Here is a 24,779-nt window from a genome sequence, read left to right on the forward strand (position 1 = left end):
ACAACCTCTTGCATTATGATAGGTAAATAATTCCATAAAATCCTGCCATTTTTGCTAAAGGGATAACTTTCACATAGATTTACCTCTTTTTCTTTTTTACTTTGGCTATGTTTAATATGAACATCCAACAGCGAGGGGGGTACCTGTACTGTATTATGTCCAAGTGCCCCTCCTGGGACTGTGTGTTGCTGCTCTCTCTTTCTGTGTGTGTGTGTGTGTGTGTGTGTGTGTGTGTGTGTGTGTGTGTGTGTGTGTGTGTGTGTGTTGTTGCCTTGACAACCTTGTCCCAGATGCAGCGATCACCATGGGGATGGTGCTGCTGAACGAGGCTGCCACCTCCAAGGGAGACGTCGGCAAGCGGAGGAGTGAGTACAGACCCATAGCCTTAAGGTCCTTGCACATAGAGTCCGTTTTTTCGTCCGAAATTGACGCATGAAAAAAATAAAAATACGACCTCATTTGTGTCAATCATCATTGACACACCGAGTCCGACAATTACGTCCGTCATTTAAGTTTTCGGACGAGGTTCGATTTTCTGCGTTTTTCCGCATCCATGAAATCGTTTTGACAGGTGTTTGACCACCCAGAGCCGCCGTAGTGTTGCTATTCACAATGAAAAATGGCGTCTGAGAAGTTAATTCAGTTCGTCTCCCAGCACAAAGCATTTTATGGCAAAGCAGGAATACAGAGATTCGGAATTAAAAGACAGAATGTGCCGGGTGATTGCAGACCAGCTTGGAATGCGGGACGCGGTGTGTGTGTGTGTGTGTGTGTGTGTGTGTGTGTGTGTGTGTGTGTGTGTGTGTGTGTGTGTGTGTGTGTGTGTGTGTGTGTGTGTGTGTGTGTGTGTGTGTGTGTGTGTGTGTGTGTGTGTGTGTGTGTGTGTGTGTGTGTGTGTGTGTGTGTGTGTGTGTGTGTGTGTGTGTGTGTGTGTGTGTGTGTGGGGAAGGGGGGGGGGAGGAGAGAGACAGAGAGCCACACAGACACACTGCCAGTTGTGGATCGCGGTAGTTTTCTTTTCGTTGCGAATCTTCGCAACGAATATTGGATAATTAACGCATCGGACTCAGTGGGCAAGGTATCTGTGCGTGACGTTTTTTTCCCGGATGACGGATTAAAAAAACGTAGCGAACAATTCGGACTCTGTGTGCAAGGACCTTTACTGTACAATCATGTGATTACATAGACTTACTGTACAATCACATGATTACATAGACTGACTGTACAATCATGTGATTACATAGACTGACTGTACAATCACATGATTACATAGACTGACTGTACAATCATGTGATTACATAGACTTACTGTACAATCACATGATTACATAGACTGACTGTACAATCACATGATTACATAGACTGACTGTACAATCATGTGATTACATAGACTGACTGTACAATCACATGATTACATAGACTGACTGTACAATCACATGATTACATAGACTGACTGTACAATCATGTGATTCCATAGACTGACTGTACAATCACATGATTACATAGACTTACTGTACAATCACATGATTACATAGACTGACTGTACAATCACATGATTACATAGACTGACTGTACAATCACATGATTACATAGACTGACTGTACAATCATGTGATTACATAGACTGACTGTACAATCACATGATTACATAGACTGACTGTACAATCACATGATTACATAGACTGACTGTACAATCACGTGATTACATAGACTGACTGTACAATCACATGATTACATAGACTGACTGTACAATCATGTGATTACATAGACTGACTGTACAATCATGTGATTACATAGACTGACTGTACAATCACGTGATTACATAGACGTACTGTACAATCACGTGATTACATAGACTGACTGTACAATCACGTGATTACATAGACTGACTGTACAATCACATGATTACATAGACTTACTGTACAATCACATGATTACATAGACTTACTGTACAATCACATGATTACATAGACTTACTGTACAATCACATGATTACATAGACTTACTGTACAATCACATGATTACATAGACTTACTGTACAATCACATGATTACATAGACTGACTGTACAATCACATGATTACATAGACTGACTGTACAATCACATGATTACATAGACTGACTGTACAATCACATGATTACATAGACTGACTGTACAATCACATGATTACATAGACTGACTGTACAATCACATGATTACATAGACTGACTGTACAATCACATGATTACATAGACTGACTGTACAATCACATGATTACATAGACTGACTGTACAATCACGTGATTACATAGACTGACTGTACAATCACATGATTACATAGACTGACTGTACAATCACGTGATTACATAGACTGACTGTACAATCACGTGATTACATAGACTGACTGTACAATCACGTGATTACATAGACTGACTGTACAATCATGTGATTACATAGACTTACTGTACAATCACGTGATTACATAGACTTACTGTACAATCACGTGATTACATAGACTGACTGTACAATCACATGATTACATAGACTGACTGTACAATCACATGATTACATAGACCTACTGTACAATCACATGATTACATAGACCTACTGTACAATCACATGATTACATAGACTGACTGTACAATCACATGATTACATAGACTTACTGTACAATCACATGATTACATAGACTGACTGTACAATCACATGATTACATAGACTTACTGTACAATCACATGATTACATAGACTGACTGTACAATCACATGATTACATAGACTGACTGTACAATCATGTGATTACATAGACTTACTGTACAATCACATGATTACATAGACTGACTGTACAATCACATGATTACATAGACTGACTGTACAATCACATGATTACATAGACTTACTGTACAATCACATGATTACATAGACTGACTGTACAATCACATGATTACATAGACTGACTGTACAATCACATGATTACATAGACTTACTGTACAATCACATGATTACATAGACTTACTGTTCAATCACATGATTACATAGACTTACTGTACAATCACATGATTACATGTTACATTGTCCGTCTGTTGCAGAGCGACTTACATTAAAGTCCCTGGAAACCAGAAATATTTCTTTATTATTTAGCATTTTGAGATCATCACATCACAGGACCCTATGTTAATAAGCCACCAGCCAAATTTGAACGATGATGAACGTCGCAAAGTATATAAATTTAGGTTTGACAGTCATGGCAAAAGTCATGAGAATCAATTAGTTTTTAGAGTGTATTTTCTCCCGCGGACTGTGTGGGCGTGTCCCGTCTGCAGCAGGGAAATTTCCCTCTCTCACTCTCTCTCTCGGAGGAGACCTCTCTCTCGGAGAGAGAGGGAGAGAAGGAGAGAGAGAGAAGGAAAGATAGATGGGGTGTGTGTGTGTGTGTGTGTGTGTGTGTGTGTGTGTGTGTGTGTGTATGTGTGTGTGTGTTCGCGCGTTGCTCCGCGCATAGCGTACTGAGAGGAAGAGATCTCTGCTCTGCGCTGCGAGTGCACAGCGCTACTGTGTGTGTGTGTGTGTGTGTGTGTGTGTGTGAGTAACCTCGCGTCACCAGGCTGTGTGTCGAGCGCTATGCTGCCTGCTCTCTCTCTCTCTCTCACTAGTCCCGAGAGAGAGAGAGAGAGAGAGAGAGAGAGAGAGAGAGAGAGAGAGAGCAGGCAGCATAGCGCTCGACACACAGCACACAGAGTGGGAGGGAGACAGACAGACACTGAGCGAGCGCTGTGGGGGCAAAGAACGGACGGGCGGGTTGCGCGCGTGTACAAAGGTTATATAGAGCTTATGACGTCATAAGCTCCTGCATTTTAGCACCTCGCGCACTGCTCTCTTCAATGAGGAAGTATCTTGTAGAATCTTGTAGAAAAGTGTCGATTTTAAGGCTTTGGGTTGAAAGTAATGTATAATAATTTCTGAGGCACACAATTACTAACATAAGACCCTAAATAACATAGTTAGAACGTTTTTGTGGATTTTGGTTTCCAGGGACTTTAAGTGTGACAGCTGTGAAAAGCTTGAATTCATTGATTAGCACCGTGGCAAGCAGCCAGTGCATAGGGTGTGAAGCAGTGCCAAGTCCCTACAATAAGTCCATTAAAGTTACCTTCAATAACGCAAGTCACTCCATCAGAAAGTGTCTTTCCTCGCTTTTTGATTAGTTTTTTTTCTAACCTTCCTTTCTTTGTTTCTTGACTCCCCTGTGTTGTTGATCTTATTTTTACATTTTTCTACTCATTTTCTACTCCCTTTTTCACATTGTTGTTGTTGTTTCACATCTCTTCCCTAGATGTTTGTGACGTCAAAGTGGGGTCACAAGCCAAAAGAGGGTTGGGAACCCCCGGGGCTACAGAGTATTTTGTAACATTTCAACAGCTTGTTAGTTGACAACATTCAATAATTCAACGTTTTGGCTTCGTACAGTACATGTTGTTTGAACAGCTTATTAGTTATTCAACAACAGATTCTGTTTGCTTCCCGCACACACCTCCATCACCTGGTTCTACACACACCTCCATCACCTGGTTCCACACACACCTCCATCACCTGGTTCCACACACACCTCCATCACCTGGTTCCACACACACCTCCATCACCTGGTTCCACACACACCTCCATCACCTGGTTCCACGCACACCTCCATCACCTGGTTCTACACACACCTCCATCACCTGGTTCCACACACACCTCCATCACCTGGTTCCACGCACACCTCCATCACCTGGTTCCACACACACCTCCATCACCTGGTTCCACACACACCTCCATCACTTGGAAGAGGTGTGTTCATGAATTGTCACATAGACTCTATAGATAATCGTTGAAACATCTGTTAAGCAGGGCTGTCACTTTTTCCCAAAATAAAGTTCGAACAAACTTTAATTGCCCGCAAAATGTTTGAATTCGAATTGGTTAATTAAAAATTATTATTATTATTATTATTATTATTATTATTATTATTATTATTATTATTATTATTATTATATATATATATATATTTTTGCAGGCCAGGCCACCGGGCATCGGCCCGACGTGTTAGCTTGGACGCTCACAGTCACAACACTGCCTCACAAACTTGGCTGCATCCAACTCGAGACAACTTTTCAGACCCTGGAGACAATCTTTCTCAGAAGAGACTAACGCGACAAATCTGGAGACTTTTTCTGACATGGGATTAACATTACCAGCAAGCAGCAGTTGGTTAATTTTGGTTAATAATTATTTTTTTATAATAATAATAATAATAAAAAATAAAAAAAATCGAACAGGTCAATTATACATTCGAACATGCCCTCCTCCCCCACATTCGAAGTTGAATTCGAATTTCGAATAAAAAGTGACAGCCCTATTAAGCAGTTGATTATCAACTAATAAGCTGTTGGATGTTACAAATACTCTGTGTAGTAGACTCTCTGTAGACGTACTATTCAAATAAAATGTTACCCAAATGGGTGAAAGTCACATGAAAGAAACAGCAAAGTAGAATGACTTATACATACAGACACAATTTACAGTCGATCACCAAGAGAGACCATCTCTTTAACTAGACATCATTATCAGTTGAAATGGACCAAGAGAGAGCAGTGGCTTTGAAGAAGACACACTTGGCTGCCTCTCATTGCAAGGTGCTGTTGATGAGTTTAGGCTGGACAGCACGTTTAAATGTAAATCGAATTGATTGTATTTATAAGTCAATGTATTGGAGTAGAGATGAGGAGGAGGAGGAGAGAGAATAGATGATGATGATGGTTTCTAAGCAGCAGATTGAATATTAGAATGGCAAAAGGTTTATTTAACAGCAGAGAACACGCTGCACACGAACACGCCCTCCGCCCACCGTGCATAAATGCAACAGCGGCGCAATACTATCATTAGTGTGACGTGTATTTTCATAACTGCCAATTAGCCGGAGCAGCTGCAGAGATGAGGAGCGCTTGTTTCGCTCTCCAGTTAATCACCAAGATGACCCCCTAACCTGCCCCATTACCGCCTCTGCATACGCAACGACAGTGTTCAGATATGCTCGAGGAGCGCTCGATTCGCTCTGGCACGCACAGACGTGAGCATTTTGTTTGTTTGCCCCGCGATGTACCTTCATTTCAATATGCTTGATTTACTTTGACGCGCAAGTGCTTCTGCGTGGCTTTATTAAAATGAGCGTTATTTGGCTCGACAAGAAGAGATTCATTTTGCTTTTAATCATTCAAGTTAGTCTTGAGACAGTTGGAACTCATTTAGCTGTCTCATGCTGTTAAGTGTGTATTTACAGCCCAGTCAATCAATTAGAGACTGAACACCAATTACCTCTGATATTACAAAGTGTCTGCAAGCCCAGAGAAATGTGTGAAATGTCCTATATTTAATTATCTAAATGCCTCCATGTCTCAAGGCCTTACTGTTCAAGTCTCAAGTTCAGCTTGATTCAACTTACGTGCACTGTGCTATTTTTAAGATCTCAGACTGACTGCCCCTTCTGTCTTTCAGTCACAAGACTGACTGCTCCTTCTGTCTTTCAGTCATAAGACTGACTGCTCCTTCTGTCTTTCAGTCACAAGACTAACTGCTCCTTCTGTCTTTCAGTCACAAGACTGACTGCCCCTTCTGTCTTTCAGTCACAAGACTAACTGCTCCTTCTGTCTTTCAGTCACAAGACTGACTGCTCCTTCTGTCTTTCAGTCACAAGACTAACTGCTCCTTCTGTGTTTCAGTCATAAGACTGACTGCTCCTTCTGTCTTTCAGTCACAAGACTGACTGCTCCTTCTGTGTTTCAGTCACCAGACTGACTGCTCCTTCTGTCTTTCAGTCACAAGACTAACTGCTCCTTCTGTCTTTCAGTCACAAGACTGACTGCCCCTTCTGTCTTTCAGTCACAAGACTGACTGCCCCTTCTGTCTTTCAGTCACAAGACTAACTGCCCCTTCTGTCTTTCAGTCACAAGACTGACTGCCCCTTCTGTCTTTCAGTCACAAGACTGACTGCTCCTTCTGTCTTTCAGTCACAAGACTGACTGCCCCTTCTGTCTTTCAGTCACAAGACTGACTGCTCCTTCTGTCTTTCAGTCACAAGACTGACTGCCCCTTCTGTCTTTGAGGTTAAAGATAGGCTTTATGTAGCTAATCATAAACAATAAGCGCATCGTGGAGAAGCTGGATAATAATGTGGGAGATATTTAATATGTACATTGGGGCTTTCTGAACTAAGAAGCCGGCTGTTATTAGCGTCCGAGTTCTGCCAAAGATGCTCTTAAAAAGGACGTTTCATTTTCAACAAACCTTTGTGTCTCGTTTGAGGCAACACTCAATAAAACATTAAGCACCAATGTATCATTGTCAACTTCATACTACGACCTTGGTTTAATTACCATAAACACATTAGACCTGGATTGCGATGATTGGAAGCCTCTATCTCACACCAGTGGTTTGATTGGACCATAAGCCCATTATCTTTACAAAGAGGAGAAACATGTCAGAAGTGACTTTCCCTCAGAAACTCTGAATGACCCCACTGACATGCCAGCTCTCACCTCTTTCCTTTCACATCCAAGCAGAGCTTCTGCATCATCTCTAGATAATGAGACAAGCAGAGCTTCTGCATCATCTCTAGATAATGAGACAAGCAGAGCTTCTGCATCATCTCTAGATAATGAGACAAGCAGAGCGTCTGCATCATCTCTAGATAATGAGACAAGCAGAGCTTCTGCATCATCTCTAGATATGAGACAAGCAGAGTTTCTGCATCATCTCTAGATAATGAGACAAGCAGAGCTTCTCCATCATCTCTAGATAATGAGACAAGCAGAGCTTCTGCATCATCTCTAGATAATGAGACAAGCAGAGCTTCTGCATCATCTCTAGATAATGAGACAAGCAGAGCTTCTCCATCATCTCTAGATATGAGACAAGCAGAGCTTCTGCATCATCTCTAGATAATGAGACAAGCAGAGCTTCTGCATCATCTCTAGATAATGAGACAAGCAGAGCTTCTGCATCATCTCTAGATATGAGACAAGCAGAGCTTCTGCATCATCTCTAGATAATGAGACAAGCAGAGTTTCTGCATCATCTCTAGATAATGAGACCAAGCAGAGCTTCACACACACACACACACACACACACACACACACACACACACACACACACACACACACACACACACACACACACACACACACACACACACACACACACACAACACACACACACACAAACAAGAAATCTAAAGGCAAGGTGATCAACTTTTGGTCTTTTTGTACAGTTTTACTCATGAGTTCTCTTTCTGTGGCAATTAAAATGATAATTACTGTACTTTGTAACTATTTCAGTCTTGTTGCTCGGTATCAAACATGTGCCTGGAACGAACACACACACACACACACACACACACACACACACACACACACACACACACACACACACGTGCACATACCCATAATAATTATCACCTGTCTATTGCTGCCATACCACTTGCATTGAGAGAGAGAGGACTAATTTGCCAATTCTCTCTAATTGTAATTCTCCATCAGGTATCTCTCTCTCTCTCTCTCTCCCCCTCCCTGCTCATAACTTGCATATTATAATTATTTTTTTCCATAGCAGCCACGTTTATTTTAATTCAACCTCTTCCTTTGTATAATTGCCCCCTGCTAATTTCAATAAAGCCAAGCAAACACAGCAGCACGCAGATTACATTTGACTGCAGCGCAAGCTAACGCTAATGCTTTCACGCTAATGCTATCATGAAGAGAACACAAGAACACACATGTTAGGCACGCGTACGCGGAATACACACTTTGATATCCCACACGCCTCTCACTGGAGCCAAACACACACACACACACACACACACACACAAACACACACACACACACACACACACACACACACACTCACATGCACGCCTACACACACACACACACACACACACACACTCACATGCACGCCTACACACACACACACACACACACACACACACTCACATGCACGCCTACACACACACACACACACGTGCGTGCACACATGCACGCACCAACAAATGAAATAAGTGCACGGTGCAGCAACATGGAGAATAGCCGTCTGTCAGAGATAGAGGATTATGCTTGAATAGAAGAAGCCTAATCAAGAGACAAGGCTGTTAAATCCCCAGCATGTACAGAGCTGCCATACTGCTGAGCGCAGCTACAGGAAACTGTCTGCCACTTCACTTCATGGGCATCTGCACCAGAGGTCAGTGCATACACACTGAAGAAGAGCACAGACTACAAAATCACTACATGCTGTCTGCATTATCAGTGGATGAGAGAGGTGGGAGGAGCTACATACTGTCTGCATTATCAGTGGATGAGAGAGGTGGGAGGAGCTACAGTACATACTGTCTGCATTGTCGGTGGATGAGAGAGGTGGGAGGAGCTACATACTGTCTGCATTATCAGTGGATGAGAGAGGTGGGAGGAGCTACAGTACATACTGTCTGCATTATCGGTGGATGAGAGAGGTGGGAGGAGCTACATACTGACTGCATTATCAGTGGATGAGAGAGGTGGGAGGAGCTACATACTGTCTGCATTATCAGTGGATGAGAGAGGTGGGAGGAGCTACATACTGTCTGCATTATCAGTGGATGAGAGAGGTGGGAGGAGCTACATACTGTCCGTATTATCGGTGGATGAGAGAGGTGGGAGGAGCTAAATACTGTCTGTATTATCGGTGGATGAGAGAGGTGGGAGGAGCTAAATACTGTCTGCATAATCAGTGGATGAGAGAGGTGGGAGGAGCTAAATACTGTCTGCATAATCAGTGGATGAGAGAGGTGGGAGGAGCTACATGGATATGGATAGCCAGTGCAGACTATTTAAACCGGAGGCGAGGCGTAATGACGCAACGATGGCGGCTTTCACAGGCTGTGTAAAAGGGGCTTAAGGTTACGTTCACATCAAGCATGACTGTGACCAAAGAAAATCAATGATCAGTGTGATTGCACAATAACATTGATATGACATTCAGTCATTGTTGTGCAATGTGAATGCATTATAATGTAGCATGCCACTGCAAGTGAACTGAGTTATCAGAAGAGAGGGATTCAGAGAGAGTAAGACTTCCATTACTGTCTTTGCCATTGGAGCAAATTATTCTCCTCAAATTACACCAAGTGCATAAATCACTTTATTACCATGCTGAAGTGTGTGTGTGTGTGTGTGTGTGTGTGTGTGTGTGTGTGTGTGTGTGTGTGTGTGTGTGTGTGTGTGTGTGTGTGTGTGTGTGTGTGTGTGTGTGTGTGTGTGTGTGTGTGTGTGTGTGTGTGAAGTGTGTGTGTGTGTGTGCGTGTGTGTGTGCGTGTCCATGCTTGTGTACTAAAACACAGCTTAGTCATAATAGATGAGCAATGGGAGATACATCCTACTATAGTATACTTAATGAAGACACACACTTTCTCTTGCTCACACACACACACACACACACACACACACACACACACACACACACGTACACACAAAACCTTGATGCTTTTACTAAAGTAAGTGTTGATCAAATGTTCTCAGATTCACCCTTATCTCTGTTTGTCCTCACAAGAGTAGATGTAACTAGATGTAAAAGAAAACACTCTCACAGGAGCACTGATTGCCCTGGAGACCGTGTGTGTGTGTGTGTGTGTGTGTGTGTGTGTGTGTGTGTGTGTGTGTGTGTGTGTGGTAGATGGATTATGACTCGATTGTCACATCAATTCGTTACAAACGCTGTCTCTCACACACACACACACACACACACACACACACACACACACACACACACACACACGGCTCAATCACAGTATAGGATATCCCCTGAAGTGTGTGTTGGATGTTTCACATGACGAATTGCAAATGTAGGCAATGCACTGTAGAGAGAGAGAGAGAGAGCAAGAGAGAGGGGGGGGGAGAGAGAGAGAGAGAGAGAGAGAGGGGGGGAGGAGGGGAGAGAGAGGGAAGAGTTACTGTACAGGGGAGCTGACAGTGAAGGATAGCGAGGAATGTCGACTGTGTGTGTGTTTCAGCTGCGGCCTGTCGCCATAGAGAAATATGATACAACAAAGTGTTGTACACACTCCAGCACACTCCAACTTAGGGCTGGGAAATATATCAATATGATATGGTTCTTGTATGGTTATTGAGGTATTTGGTCAAAAATATTGTGATATTTGATTTTGTCTATATTGCCTAGCGCTATCTTGTTTTTTTAATAAACGTGCTTGTGATGTCTCCCATGTGGCTTTGACTAACAACTGAACATTTAGCCCCGTAGAAAATACTGAGATATTGTGCATCGCCATTCAGGCTAAAAAAATACAGAAATATGATTTTTGGTCCGTATACCTTCATAACAAATTGACACAGGGAGGGAAATGTCTTGTATTTTCTTCGATTCACTTTCCTAGGCGAGTCTTCCAACACAGAATCCACTTCACTTTCAGTCTATCTCTTTCACACACACACACGCACGCACGCACACACACACACACACACACACACACACACACACCCACGCACAAGCACACACACAGAACTTTCCCACTACACACACACACACACACACGCAGATATCTGGCTGTTTAGTCTCCAGGAGAGGTCCTCTTCCTAATCCCTGATTAACAATCTCAGACGCCGGCGACAGTTTAATTTAACACAGCGCTCCTCAAGGATTAGCCTCTACATACACACACACTCACAGGCGCACACACACACTCCCACACACACACACACTCCCCGCACACACACACACTCACAGGCGCACACACACTCCCCGCACAGATCAAAGATCACACACATGTTTATTCCACTCCAGGCTAACCGCTAAGGCTATAAGCTGATAATGGTCGCAAACACAACTCGCCCAGGCTGTTAATGAGAGAGAGGCCATGCAAAGTGAGGCATCCCCCTGACATCTCAATAGACGTTCATTATGAAAGTAAAAGTGGGTTCGAGTTGGTTTCACGTTTTCCAGCACGACGATTTGCACCAGGCTCTATGTGAGGCAGCCTTTCCAATGGCGTGTGAGCAAATGTTAGATTTCCTTTGTGCCCGAGTCACCCAGGACACCTCCTCCTCCTGTGCCACGTCTAGACCCCACTACCTGTGCCACGTCTAAATCCCATATGAGTTGGCAAGGGTTTGGTCACACCTAGTCTCGCTAGCCAGCCTCTCTTCCCTTCCGTCAGAGAGTCTGGCGCCGCAGGTTTCCATTGTGGGATTGCGAAAAAAAATCTCTGTTTGGGTAAACCAATCATCCTCGTCTTGGGCGGTGCTTAGCGTTAGTGCCCTTGGAAAATAGTTTCGGGGTGGAACTTGTGCCGAGCAGGCCTTCTTTATTGCACAATCCAAATTTTCTTCCAAACTTGCCATTTTCAGCGTGTAGCAACGAGTTAGCCTGTAGGTTTCTGCCGTTAGCTTTCTACGCTAGCTAGTTAGCGTTCGGCGGGAGCATTACAGCGACACACATGGGAGCGGAAGCCGCTCTGATTGACATATGGTCGGAGCCAATGAACAGAGCGTGACAGAGCTTGCAAGCGGGGGAGCGGATATCCTGCTGCCACCGAAACAGCCGCTCGAATGGGAGAGCAGCTTTAGAGCAGGGGCGGGCTGATCCCTGTTGCCTGTTTCCAAGGCGCCAGACTCTCTGACGGAAAGGAAGAGAGGCTGGCTAGCGAGACTAGGTCACACCTAAAAAACAATTGCCCCCACGGCACATCCTCTCCAGAGTTTCCACCTCTAGTTGTATGTATTGCCTAAAAATGCATATTTTTGGTTTATTACTTAAAATAGGTTTCTAAAGACATTTCAACAGAATTAGCATGTTTTGAGGATGAAATTAATTGCAGGTAGCGTAATGCTTCTAACAGACACTTGCACCTTTACCTAACTAAAGTGAGCGTTATATTCCGTCAGTGGTAGAATTGTTTTTATAATCCTAACAGTAATGTGTTGAAAAGCCTTGGTTAGCCTGACAGACCCTGTGCTGTTTGTTCCCTGCAGTCATCTGCCTGGTGGGCCTGGGCCTGGTGGTCTTCTTCTTCAGCTTCCTGCTCTCCATCTTCAGGTCCAAGTACCACGGGTACCCCTACAGGTAACTATGGCAACCACACAGCGCCGCCCACGCAACCCCTCCCCCAGCCAAAGTTTCATTCAGCTTTGTCAACAGTTATTCACAGGCCATATGGGAGCGTCTGACCAATCTTCAAATCACAGAGAGGTTTGACATAAAATCACTTATTGCTGACGTTTTGTAAAAAATAAAAAATAAAACACCCAGGCCAAAACAGAATACATCCCTTTTCATTCTTCCTTCTGATCTGGAGGCAGCTCAATCCCTATTTGTGGACATGGACGGCTCTCTTTCCCAAAGCTAAGCCAAGGCTCGCGCTCGCTCTCAAGGGACCAGCCCAGAGCCGCCCCATCCACAGAGAACTGGAGTTCAAATGTTGACTCGTTGACTTTCTTTGAAATCCATAGCTTCCCCCGCATGTATCTGAAATACTAGGACTAGTATTAGTCCTAGTACTAGGACAGTACAAACTGTTGCACTAGAAGTTATAAATTCAGAAAGACTACATACACTGTCGCCTAAGTGACGTCACTTTCTCTACCGGCAAAGCTGAAGACCGGCGACATGCCACAAGCTTCCACGAGCTATGTAGTTTTTATACGAAGCTAACCCCTACGTTTCAGTTTGACGACAAACTGCGACTTTCTTTCCATGCAAAGTGATGTTTTAAATTGACAAAATGAACGTTGGCACCCCGTGGCACAATTCAAACGGGATAAAAAAAAGTAACGTTCTATTCTCCGTTCACCGCCATCCATATTTTCTTCACCGCTGGTACAGGGAGAAAGCAGGAAGTGACGTTTCACTTTGCCTCTCTATTAGTCTCTTAAAACAGACTGTATTATCTACATCCGGCAGATGCAGCTATATACAGTCTGTACTTCGTGGGGGAGAATCATGCACCAAACGGAAGAGGAAGTTGAAAGGCGGGACTTCCGCTCATTCGTCCAATCAGAATTTAACATTAGCTAACTAGCTGTATACTGCTGTAGCTATCGTTAGCTAACGCTGATTAGTAAGACGAACGATAAGCTCAGTAACGTTAGCAACTTACCTCATCACTTTCGTTTAACTCTGGAATAAGTGCACGTCTTGCACGAGGTTCCTCCAAGCCGCGGATACATCGTTTACGTCTATCAGGGTCTTATTTCACCGGTTTCGTCGGCGTAGCTTCCATGGTAATTCTAAAGCACTGCTAGCATTAGCAACCTGCATCGGTTTAAGTTTCCGGGGGGAACATATTTTTCGTGGACACGCGTGTCGTGATTGGTCAGATTCCGTCGAACTTCCTTCCGGTGTGAAGGTTTTTTTCACTACTTCCTTGTGCATGTTCTGGGGGTCTAACGTACAGACGGTATGGCGAGAGCATTTGAAAATTGCGGAAGCCAACTCGTCTGTTCTAAGAGACTACCTCTCTATAGGCTCAAAGCACAAAGCTAGAACACAAAGCTCTACAGGCCATATAGGGTCAAAACACTCCGTCATGGATACTCTCTACAGGCCATATAGGGTCAAAACGCTCCGTCATGGATACTCTCTACAGGCCATATAGGGTCAAAACGCTCCGTCATGGATACTCTCTACAGGCCATATAGGGACTGAGTTCAGACATCAAACCCCTCTGCTCAGCGAGCCAGAACAGCAGCAATTTGGTCCCACTTTGAGCTAAAGGTCGCCATGACATAAAACAGATTTATACTCCAAGAGTCCACCGAGTAAGAGTCTGTCTCCGGTTCAGCTGAACACCAGAAAGCTCCAGCTCCAGAGCAGAGCAGCGGGCTGACATCTGAGAGCTCCAACCCAGTCCATCTCCCCTTCTGCCCTCATCCACGCTAACCGCTAGCAAAAATATATATTGTTCCTCTTACCTGCTGTTACTGCTACAGTATTTATCTATCTAGATTGTTTTGGTGTGAGTTGCCGAGTTTTGGAGATATCGGCCGCGAGATGTCTGCCTTCTCCCGAATACAATGGAAGTGGGTGGTACTCAGCTTGTGGCGCTCAAGGCGCCAAAAAATACATTTGAAAAAGGTCTATTTCCAGAAATCATGACCCGGTTACTCAAGATAATCCACATACCACGTTGTGAGCACTTTCGTGTAGGAACTATTTTCTTTTGACCGAACTACATCCACTAGTAGCAGCATAGCAGCAGCTAACAGGGATGTAACTTTCCTTTTGGCTGAACTTCACCCGCTAGCTGCTAGCTAGCGGCAGCTTAGCAGCAGCTACAGTAGCTAGCAGCAAGTGGGTGTAGTTCAGTTGGAGAGAAGGCAGACGGCGTCAAAAGTCGGTAACTCACACCAAAACGATCTAGATGGATAAATAGCACTACAGTTAAGAGGGAAAATATGTATTCTTGATTTTGGCGTGAACTGTGCCTTTAAGGAGCAAACTACAGCTGTGTCAGTGAGTGACCTTTAGATGCACTGATGCAGCTTCGTACAGTACCACCATGGTACTCTACGATGTCATACCACCATGGTACGATGTCATACCACCATGGTACAATGTCATACCACCATGGTACGATGTCATATCACCATGGTACTGTACGATGTCATACCACCATGGTACTGTACGATGTCATACCACCATGGTACGATGTCATACCACTATGGTACGATGTCATACCACCATGGTACTGTACGATGTCATATCACCATGGTGCTGAGACACAAGTATTTTAAGCAATGCCATTGTCTTGATAGAATGTCAACAATTTCTGTACAATCCATATTGTAGATGGACTGCATAGTTCACTGTTTGTGTGGAGCTGTAAGCCTGCAGGAACTACTTTTTAAATTGCTACTTTACATTCAGCTGCAGGTAAAAGGTCTGGATCAGCAACTTCTTGTCGGTTATGGATAAGTACATGCGTTGTACCCTCTAATACCATATGGGTGTTTTCAGTGACTGCTCACCTCTCCTCTCATTTTCCTTTCCTCTTGAATGATAGAGGCATTATCAGCAGGCTTTGGAGCAATTTCCCCAATGCTAGATTTGGCTAGATGATATATATGCTTTCTGATACCAATGAATTTGCCATAAAGCACAAGCTGGTATTCATATGTTCAACATGTTTGTTTGTTTGTTTTTCCTCTCTCTCTGTCTCTCTCTCTCTCGCTCTCTCTCTCGCTCTCTCTCTCTCTCGCTCTCTCTCTCTCTCTCTCTCTCTCTCTCTCTCTCTCTCTCGCTCTCGCTCTCTCTCTCTGTCTGTCTCTCTCTCTCTCTCTCTCTCGCTCTCTCTCTCTCTCTCTCTCTCTCTCTCGCTCCTCTCTCTCTCTCTCTCTGTCTCTCTCTCTCTCTCTCTCGCTCTCTCTCTCTCTCTCGCTCTCTCTCTCTCTCTCTCGCTCTCTCTCTCTCTCTCTCTCGCTCTCTCTCTCTCTCTCTCTCTCGCTCTCTCTCTCTCTCTCTCTCACTCTCTCTCTCTCTCTCTCTCTCTCGCTCTCTCTCTCTCTCTCTCTCTCTCTCTCTCACTTGCAGCTTCCTTATCAAGTGAAAGCAGAGCAGAGGAGGTCAGAGGTGAGGAGAAGAAGAAGAGTCAAGATACTTGAAGAAGAGAAAGCAGTCGAGTCTAGAGTGCATGATGTGTTTATGATGTGTTTGTTTTGTATCAACCGCTATCGTCGAGCCCAATATTCAATAAATGTTGCGTCTTACACTGGAGAAGAAAAGGCCTGTGACTCGTCTGTGTGCTGGGTCTGTGTGCTGGGTCTGTGTGTTGGGTCTGTGTGCTGGGTCTGTGTGCTGGGTCTGTGTGCTGGGTCTGTGTGCTGGGTCTGTGTGCTGGGTTTGTGTGCTGGGTCTGTGTGCTGGGTCTGGGTCTGTGTGCTGGGTCTGTGTGCTGGGTCTGTGTGTTGGGTCTGTGTGCTGGGTCTGTGTGCTGGGTCTGTGTGCTGGGTCTGTGTGCTGGGTCTGTGTGCTGGGTCTGTGTGCTGGGTCTGTGTGCTGGGTCTGTGTGCTGGGTCTGGGTTTGTGTGGTTGGACGTTCTGCATAGATGCAGCGAGAACAACAAGCCGAGGCAATTAGCACATTTCTTCTTTGATCCAGACAGAAAGAGTTGGGTGAGGCGTCCGGGTAGCAGCAACCAACACGGGGGGTCTACCAACACGGGGGGTCGCAGGTTCGATCCCCTGTGTTACCTCCGGCTCGGTCGGGCGTCCATACAGGCACAATTGTCCGTGTCTACAGGTGGGCAAGGGTGTCCTGGTCGCTGCACTAGTGCCTCCTCTGGTCGGTCGGGCCTGTTCGGGGCAGGGGAGGTGAACTGAGGGGAATAGTGTGATCCTTCCAGGCGCTACGTCCTACCGGTGAAACTCCTCGCTGTCCGGTGCTAGTCCACGGCTCTCCCCAGATCAGCAGAGGGGGTGGAGCAATGATCGGGACATCATCGGGAATTGGACAAGTACAATTGGAGAGAAAATGGGGCGGGGGGGGGGGGGGTCAAGATTTAAAAATTACAAAAAAGTTGAAAGGAGGGGAAATGGTAATTGTATAGCTCATCTCATACATAAAGCAAATTCAGTGTCTCATAAACACAAAATAATACATGTGTATGAAGAGTGCATTAAAAGCATTAAAAAGTAGTAAAGTGATGAGGGAGAGCTAAAGAGTGCATTAAAAAGTAGTAAACCACATCCCTGAGGCCTAACCTCTCTGGCTGGATGTGAGACAGGCTGTGTGGGTCAAACCACATCCCTGAGGCCTAACCTCTCTGGCTGAATGTGAGACAGGCTGTGTTGGTCAAACCTCATCCCTGAGGCCTAACCTCTCTGGCTGAATGTGAGACAGGCTGTGTGGGTCAAACCACATCCCTGAGGCCTAACCTCTCTGGCTGAATGTGAGACAGGCTGTGTGGGCCAAACCACATCCCTGAGGCCTAACCTCTCTGGCTGAATGTGAGACAGGCTGTGTGGGTCAAACCACATCCCTGAGGCCTAACCTCTCTGGCTGAATGTGAGACAGGCTGTGTGGGTCAAACCTCATCCCTGAGGCCTAACCTCTCTGGCTGAATGTGAGACAGGCTGTGTGGGTCAAACCTCATCCCTGAGGCCTAACCTCTCTGGCTGAATGTGAGACAGGCTGTGGGGGTCAAACCACATCCCTGAGGCCTAACCTCTCTGGCTGAATGTGAGACAGGCTGTGTGGGTCAAACCACATCCCTGAGGCCTAACCTCTCTGGCTGAATGTGAGACAGGCTGTGTGAGGCAAACCTCATCCCTGAGGCCTAACCTCTCTGGCTGAATGTGAGACAGGCTGTGTGAGGCAAACCACATCCCTGAGGCCTAACCTCTCTGGCTGAATGTGAGACAGGCTGTGTGGGTCAAACCTCATCCCTGAGGCCTAACCTCTCTGGCTGAATGTGAGACAGGCTGTGGGGGTCAAACCACATCCCTGAGGCCTAACCTCTCTGGCTGGATGTGAGACAGGCTGTGTGGGTCAAACCTCATCCCTGAGGCCTAACCTCTCTGGCTGAATGTGAGACAGGCTGTGTGGGTCAAACCTCATCCCTGAGGCCTAACCTCTCTGGCTGAATGTGAGACAGGCTGTGTGGGTCAAACCACATCCCTGAGGCCTAACCTCTCTGGCTGAATGTGAGACAGGCTGTGTGGGTCAAACCTCATCCCTGAGGCCTAACCTCTCTGGCTGAATGTGAGACAGGCTGTGTGGGTCAAACCACATCCCTGAGGCCTAACCTCTCTGGCTGAATGTGAGACAGGCTGTGTTGGTCAAACCACATCCCTGAGGCCTAACCTCTCTGGCTGAATGTGAGACAGGCTGTGTGGGTCAAACCACATCCCTGAGGCCTAACCTCTCTGGCTGAATGTGAGACAGGCTGTGTGGGTCAAACCACATCCCTGAGGCCTAACCTCTCTGGCTGAATGTGAGACAGGCTGTGTGGGTCAAACCACATCCCTGAGGCCTAACCTCTCTGGCTGGATGCAGACTGTGTGGGTCAAACCACATCCCTGAGGCCTAACCTCTCTGGCTGGATGTGAGAAGCATCGGTCACTTGCGTGTGGGCTGCCGGATTGAAACCATTTATGTAACCTACAGTGTGTGGGCAAGGAAGAGGAATGGTGCAGCAGATCTGGTTTTGACTAATGTAATAAAAATATCCCTTCTCAGACTTCCTATCCGAGGCTATTTTTGTTTTAGATGGATTGTTGAGGGAGCGAGCATGTGTGCGCGCGTGTGTGTGTGTGTGTGTGTGTGCGTATGTGTGTGCGTGTGTGTGCAAGGTTTCACATGCAACGATCTTACCAAACATTGAGTCAGTTAAATGAATGTATTCGCGTTGAGCCGACGATTGAATCAATGTCAGTGTTGAAATTGGACTGTGCTGTGACTGCTGTCAAAAAGCTCTTTCCCTTCCCTGAGTGTTACTCAGGAATGCTGATATCTTTCACAGATTCCTATAGACCTTATTGGATTGACGTCACTCACGTACGGGCACGCCCACTGCCGCCATGTTGTTGACATAGCGCAGCCGCTTTAAGTGACAGCCTATGTAAGAGCAGCGTTTATAGGAAGCTAGCCGCCGTTAGCGTTACCTGTATCGTTCCAATTGTGTTCGGATGGTGACCTGCGTTAGGCATGGCTGTAGTAATGACAGCAATAAAGTCCCCGTGGTTTGTTTCTATCTCTACCGTCCACAGACGGGAGCGAGACGGAGGATACGTCAGCAGCACAGGAGAGGTGTGTGGATAGTTAGGAGAGAGACAGGTGAAACTTTCTGACAGCTCCTCACAGCAAAGTCTGTTCACCTCGTTTTTTCTTTTGTTTATTTATTACAGGGCATTAATGGCAGCATACAAACAACAACTCTGGGGTTTTTATTGCTGTCATCACTATCGCTATTTTGTAATGGAACAGAAACGACAATAAGGCCGTTACTATAGTTGTCAGCTGCAGGACGGTATGTCAACAATATGGCGCTGTCCGGGGTTAGCGAATAAGGTCTATTGACATGCAGAATAGCATAACAGAATAACATGCAGAATAGCATAACACAGTTGAATCTATTGACATGCAGAATAGCATAACACAGTTGAATCGGCTGGCAATGAAAACAATTACTGCAAACATGTACAAGACTGATTTGTACCCACGTAAGCAAGATGGAGAAGTCCATGAAACGTTTCGCTTTAGGATAACAGAAAAAAGATAATGAAGTTATCAACTTTCTGAGGCTGGTAAGAGTAAACCTTATAATGTGCTAGCATATCCACTCCCCCCCTTTTCCTTACAACCCAGAGGACAGGTACTGTAGCTGCTTAATCATCAGTTTGATTCTGAATGTGCAGGAGAGTCACACTGAAAACAATAACCTATGTCATGACATCATCCTCTGCATTTGACCCATCCTCTACTAGGAACCTTCCTAGAACTAGGAGCAGTGGGCAGCCGCAGTGCAGCGCCCGGGGACCAACTCCAGTTCTTTCACCAGTGCCTTGGTCAGGAGCACTGACAGAAGTATCAACCCTAACATACATGTCTTTGATGGTGGGAGGAAACTGGAGCACCCGGAGAAAACCCACACAGGGAGAACATGCAAACTCCACACAGAAAGGACCGGGGTTCGAACCCGGGACAAACCACTGAGCCACCGTGCGAAACACATAACACACATGTGTGTGTGTGTGTGTGTGTGTGTGTATGTATGCTATAGTTTCAAAATAAAATGCGGATGTCATTATAGAGGGCAAAATTGCCCATCTGGTTCCCTTCAAACTTTTAGCCTTACAGTACGGAGGCAATAAATAGAACAAATGTGGCCTTCAGGAGGGGATGAGAATTGCCAAATGGTGCAAAATCAATGTGGATATTGGATAGTGGGCTGTTAGAGAACAAAGACATAATAACATTCTTATATTGGCCATGGCTCCCTGCACTGCCTCAAAAAGTCACGCTTGGTATGCCAAGATTATCGTAAGTGTCTAAACTTGAAAGTGTCACTTTAGGGTTACGGGCCTAACGATGGCCCGTTTGACCCAGTCCCCTCACTCTTTTAGAACAGGCGGTCACACAGTGACCTTGAACTTTGACCATTCACCACCAAAATCTAATCAGTTCATCCTTCAGTCCAAGTGGATATTTGAGACAATTTGGAGAAATTAACTGGGGCCCGTGTCTATGTTGGAGTTGTTTTCTTTTTTTCCAATATTTCCTAAATTAATAAACTTGAATATATATTTTATTTTCAGTTTTCAAAAACAAACTCAGACACAGGGAAAGAAAGAGAGAGAGGAAAACAACATATTCAACATTTCAATGTTACAACATGGTGCTACCAGCTGCTAGAGGTGTCCATGGTGATATCAAAATATTCCAAAAATACTCTTCTGTTCATACTGCTCAGATGTTCCTACCTGATCTGACCCATAGTCAATGTGGTGCAGTGACAGACTTTGAAGACCAACCTCCCCTAATCTGCAGTCCAGAACCTCCTCTAATCTGCAGTCCAGAACCTCCTCTCATCTGCAGTCCAGAACCTCCCCTAATCTGCAGTCCAGAACCTCCTCTAATCTGCAGTCCAGAACCTCCTCTCATCTGCAGTCCAGAACCTCCTCTCATCTGCAGTCCAGAACCTCCTCTAATCTGCAGTCCAGAACCTCATCTAATCTGTAGTCCAGAACCTCCTCTAATCTGCAGTCCAGAACCTCCTCTAATCTGCAGTCCAGAACCTCCTCTAATCTGTAGTCCAGAACCTCCTCTAATCTGTAGTCCAGAACCTTCTCTAGCAGTCCAGAACCTCCTCTCATCTGCAGTCCAGAAATAGTTTCAGCGTCCACAGCCACGCTCATTACCATCAGGTACCGCCAGCCGCGCCAGTTGTTGCTGTTGTGTTGCATCACTGTCTGTCTGTGTGTGTGTGTGTGTGTGTGTGTGTGTGTGCTGTTTCGTGTGTGTGTGTGTGTGTGTGTGTGTGTGTGTCCTGTTTCGTGCATATGTGTGTCTGTGTCTGTGTTTGTGTGTGTGCTGTTTTGTGCATGTGTGCGCAAGTGTACCTATTCTGTGAAGTGTGTGTGTGTGTGTGTGTGTGTGTGTGTGTGTATTAGATTAGAGAGAATAAGACTGTTCATGTCTACCTGTGTCACATCATAGCACAAACTCTCCCTCCTCTCTTTATCTTTCACTTTCTTTCACTCCTCTCCTCTTTCCTTCTTTTCAGCCCATCCTCACAAGCAAAACGACAACATTGGTCCATTAAAGTGTACGAGTGTGACCTCTTGTGGTCGTGTGAGTAAGTGCATGCGTTGCCTAAACTTAACCAAGCTGTTTTTTGTTTTTGTTCAAATTAACTGACGTGACGTGTTTCAAACTGACCGTGTCCCACGCGAGGCGTGTCACTTGCACGTGCCGTTTCGCTCATATTATGTCGTTTTGGAAGTCTTTGAAAATGGACTTATTCTGTCATTTCGGTATGAGGATGTGTAGTTCATTCATTCTGTCCCTGCAGTTTCTTTCTTTTGCTATTTCTGCCTCTGAGTCTGCCTGTGTCACTCTCTCTCTCTCATGGTGCCTGGTTACCTCTCTCTCTCCTTCAGTCTAGTCTCCATCTCTCTCTCTCTCTCTCTCTCTCTCCTTCAGTCTAGTCTCCATCTCACTCTCTCTCTCATGGTGCCTGGTTACCTCTCTCTCTCTCCTTCAGTCTAGTCTCCATCTCACTCTCTCTCTCATGGTGCCTGGTTACCTCTCTCTCTCTCCTTCAGTCTAGTCTCCATCTCTCTCTCTCTCTCTCTCTCATGGTGCCCGGTTACCTCTCTCTCTCTCTCCTTCAGTCTAGTCTCCATCTCACTCTCTCTCTCATGGTGCCCGGTTACCTCTCTCTCTCTCTCCTTCAGTCTCGTCTCTCTCTCTCTCTCTCTCTCTCATGGTGCCCGGTTACCTCTCTCTCTCTCCTTCAGTCTAGTCAGTCTAGTCTCCATCTCACTCTCTCTCTCATGGTGCCCGGTTACCTCTCTCTCTCTCCTTCAGTCTAGTCTCCATCTCTCTCTTTCTCATGGTGCCCGGTTACCTCTCTCTCTCTCCTTCAGTCTAGTCTCCATCTCACTCTCTCTCTGCCTGGTTACCTCTCTCTCTCTCTCCTTCAGTCTAGTCTCCATCTCACTCTCTCTCTCTCATGGTGCCTGGTTACCTCTCTCTCTCTCCTTCAGTCTAGTCTCCATCTCTCTCTCTCTCTCTCTCCTTCAGTCTAGTCTCCATCTCACTCTCTCTCTCATGGTGCCCGGTTACCTCTCTCTCTCTCTCCTTCAGTCTAGTCTCCATCTCACTCTCTCTCTCTCATGGTGCCTGGTTACCTCTCTCTCTCTCCATCAGTCTAGTCTCCATCTCTCTCTCTCTCTCTCTCACTCTCTCCTTCAGTCTAGTCTCCATCTCTCTCTCTCTCTCATGGTGCCCAGTTACCTCTCTCTCTCTCCTTCAGTCTAGTCTCCATCTCTCTCTCTCTCTCATGGTGCCCGGTTACCTCTCTCTCTCTCCTGCAGTCTAGTCTCCATCTCTCTCTCTCTCTCATGGTGCCCGGTTACCTCTCTCTCTCTCCTTCAGTCTAGTCTCCATCTCTCTCTCTCTCTCTCTCTCTCTCTCATGGTGCCTGGTTACCTCTCTCTCTCTCCTTCAGTCTAGTCTCCATCTCTCTCTCTCTCTCTCTCTCTCTCTCATGGTGCCTGGTTACCTCTCTCTCTCTCCTTCAGTCTAGTCTCCATCTCTCTCTCTCTCTCTCTCTCTCTCTCTCATGGTGCCTGGTTACCTCTCTCTCTCTCCTTCAGTCTAGTCTCCATCTCACTCTCTCTCTCTCTCTCTCCTTCAGTCTAGTCTCCATCTCTCTCTCTCTCTCTCTCTCTCATGATGCCCGGTTACCTCTCTCTCTCTCCTGCAGTCTAGTCTCCATCTCTCTCTCTCTCTCATGGTGCCTGGTTACCTCTCTCTCTCTCTCTCTCTCTCTCTCTCTCTCTCTCTCTCTCTCTCTCTCTCTCATGGTGCCCGGTTACCTCTCTCTCTCTCCTGCAGTCTAGTCTCCATCTCTCTCTCTCTCTCTCATGGTGCCCGGTTACCTCTCTCTCTCTCCTTCAGTCTAGTCTCCATCTCTCTCTCTCTCTCTCTCTCTCTCTCTCTCTCTCTCTCTCTCTCTCTCTCTCTCTCATGGTGCCTGGTTACCTCTCTCTCTCTCCTTCAGTCTAGTCTCCATCTCTCTCTCTCTCTCTCTCTCTCTCTCTCTCTCTCTCTCTCTCTCTCTCTCTCTCATGGTGCCCGGTTACCTCTCTCTCTCTCCTTCAGTCTAGTCTCCATCTCTCTCTCTCTCTCTCTCTCTCTCTCTCATGATGCCCGGTTATCTCTCTCTCTCTCCTTCAGTCTAGTCTCCATCTCTCTCTCTCTCTCTCTCTCTCTCTCTCTCTCTCTCTCTCTCTCTCTCTCTCTCTCTCTCTCATGGTGCCTGGTTACCTCTCTCTCTCTCCTTCAGTCTAGTCTCCATCTCACTCTCTCTCTCTCTCATGGTGCCCGTGTCTCTGTGTAACTCTGTGTCTCTGTGTAACTCTGTGTAACTGTCTTGTCTCTGTGTCTCTGTGTAACTCTGTGTAACTCTGTGTAACTGTGTAACTGTCGTGTCTCTGTGTAACTGTCGTGTCTCTGTGTAACTCTGTGTAACTGTCGTGTCTCTGTGTATCTGTTGTGTCTCTGTGT

The 24,779-nt window shown here is 45.6% G+C and overlaps 1 protein-coding gene across 1 annotated transcript in view; it reads left to right on the forward strand.

Annotated features, from left to right (window-relative positions):
- The window catches only part of LOC310793672 (dolichyl-diphosphooligosaccharide--protein glycosyltransferase subunit TUSC3-like), a 120,837-nt gene extending 104,011 nt beyond the window's left edge, over positions 1-16,826 (forward strand). Inside the window, 3 exon segments of the mRNA XM_083655526.1 lie at positions 291-365; positions 13,021-13,111; positions 16,577-16,826. Of these exon segments, the coding sequence (XP_083511652.1) occupies positions 291-365; positions 13,021-13,111; positions 16,577-16,592 (182 nt within the window). The 3' untranslated portion in view covers positions 16,593-16,826.
- The last annotated feature ends 7,953 nt before the right edge of the window (positions 16,827-24,779 follow it).

The sequence above is a fragment of the Poromitra crassiceps genome (assembly GCF_964638095.1).
Source record: "Poromitra crassiceps genome assembly, chromosome: 19".
Taxonomy (NCBI): domain Eukaryota; kingdom Metazoa; phylum Chordata; class Actinopteri; order Beryciformes; family Melamphaidae; genus Poromitra; species Poromitra crassiceps.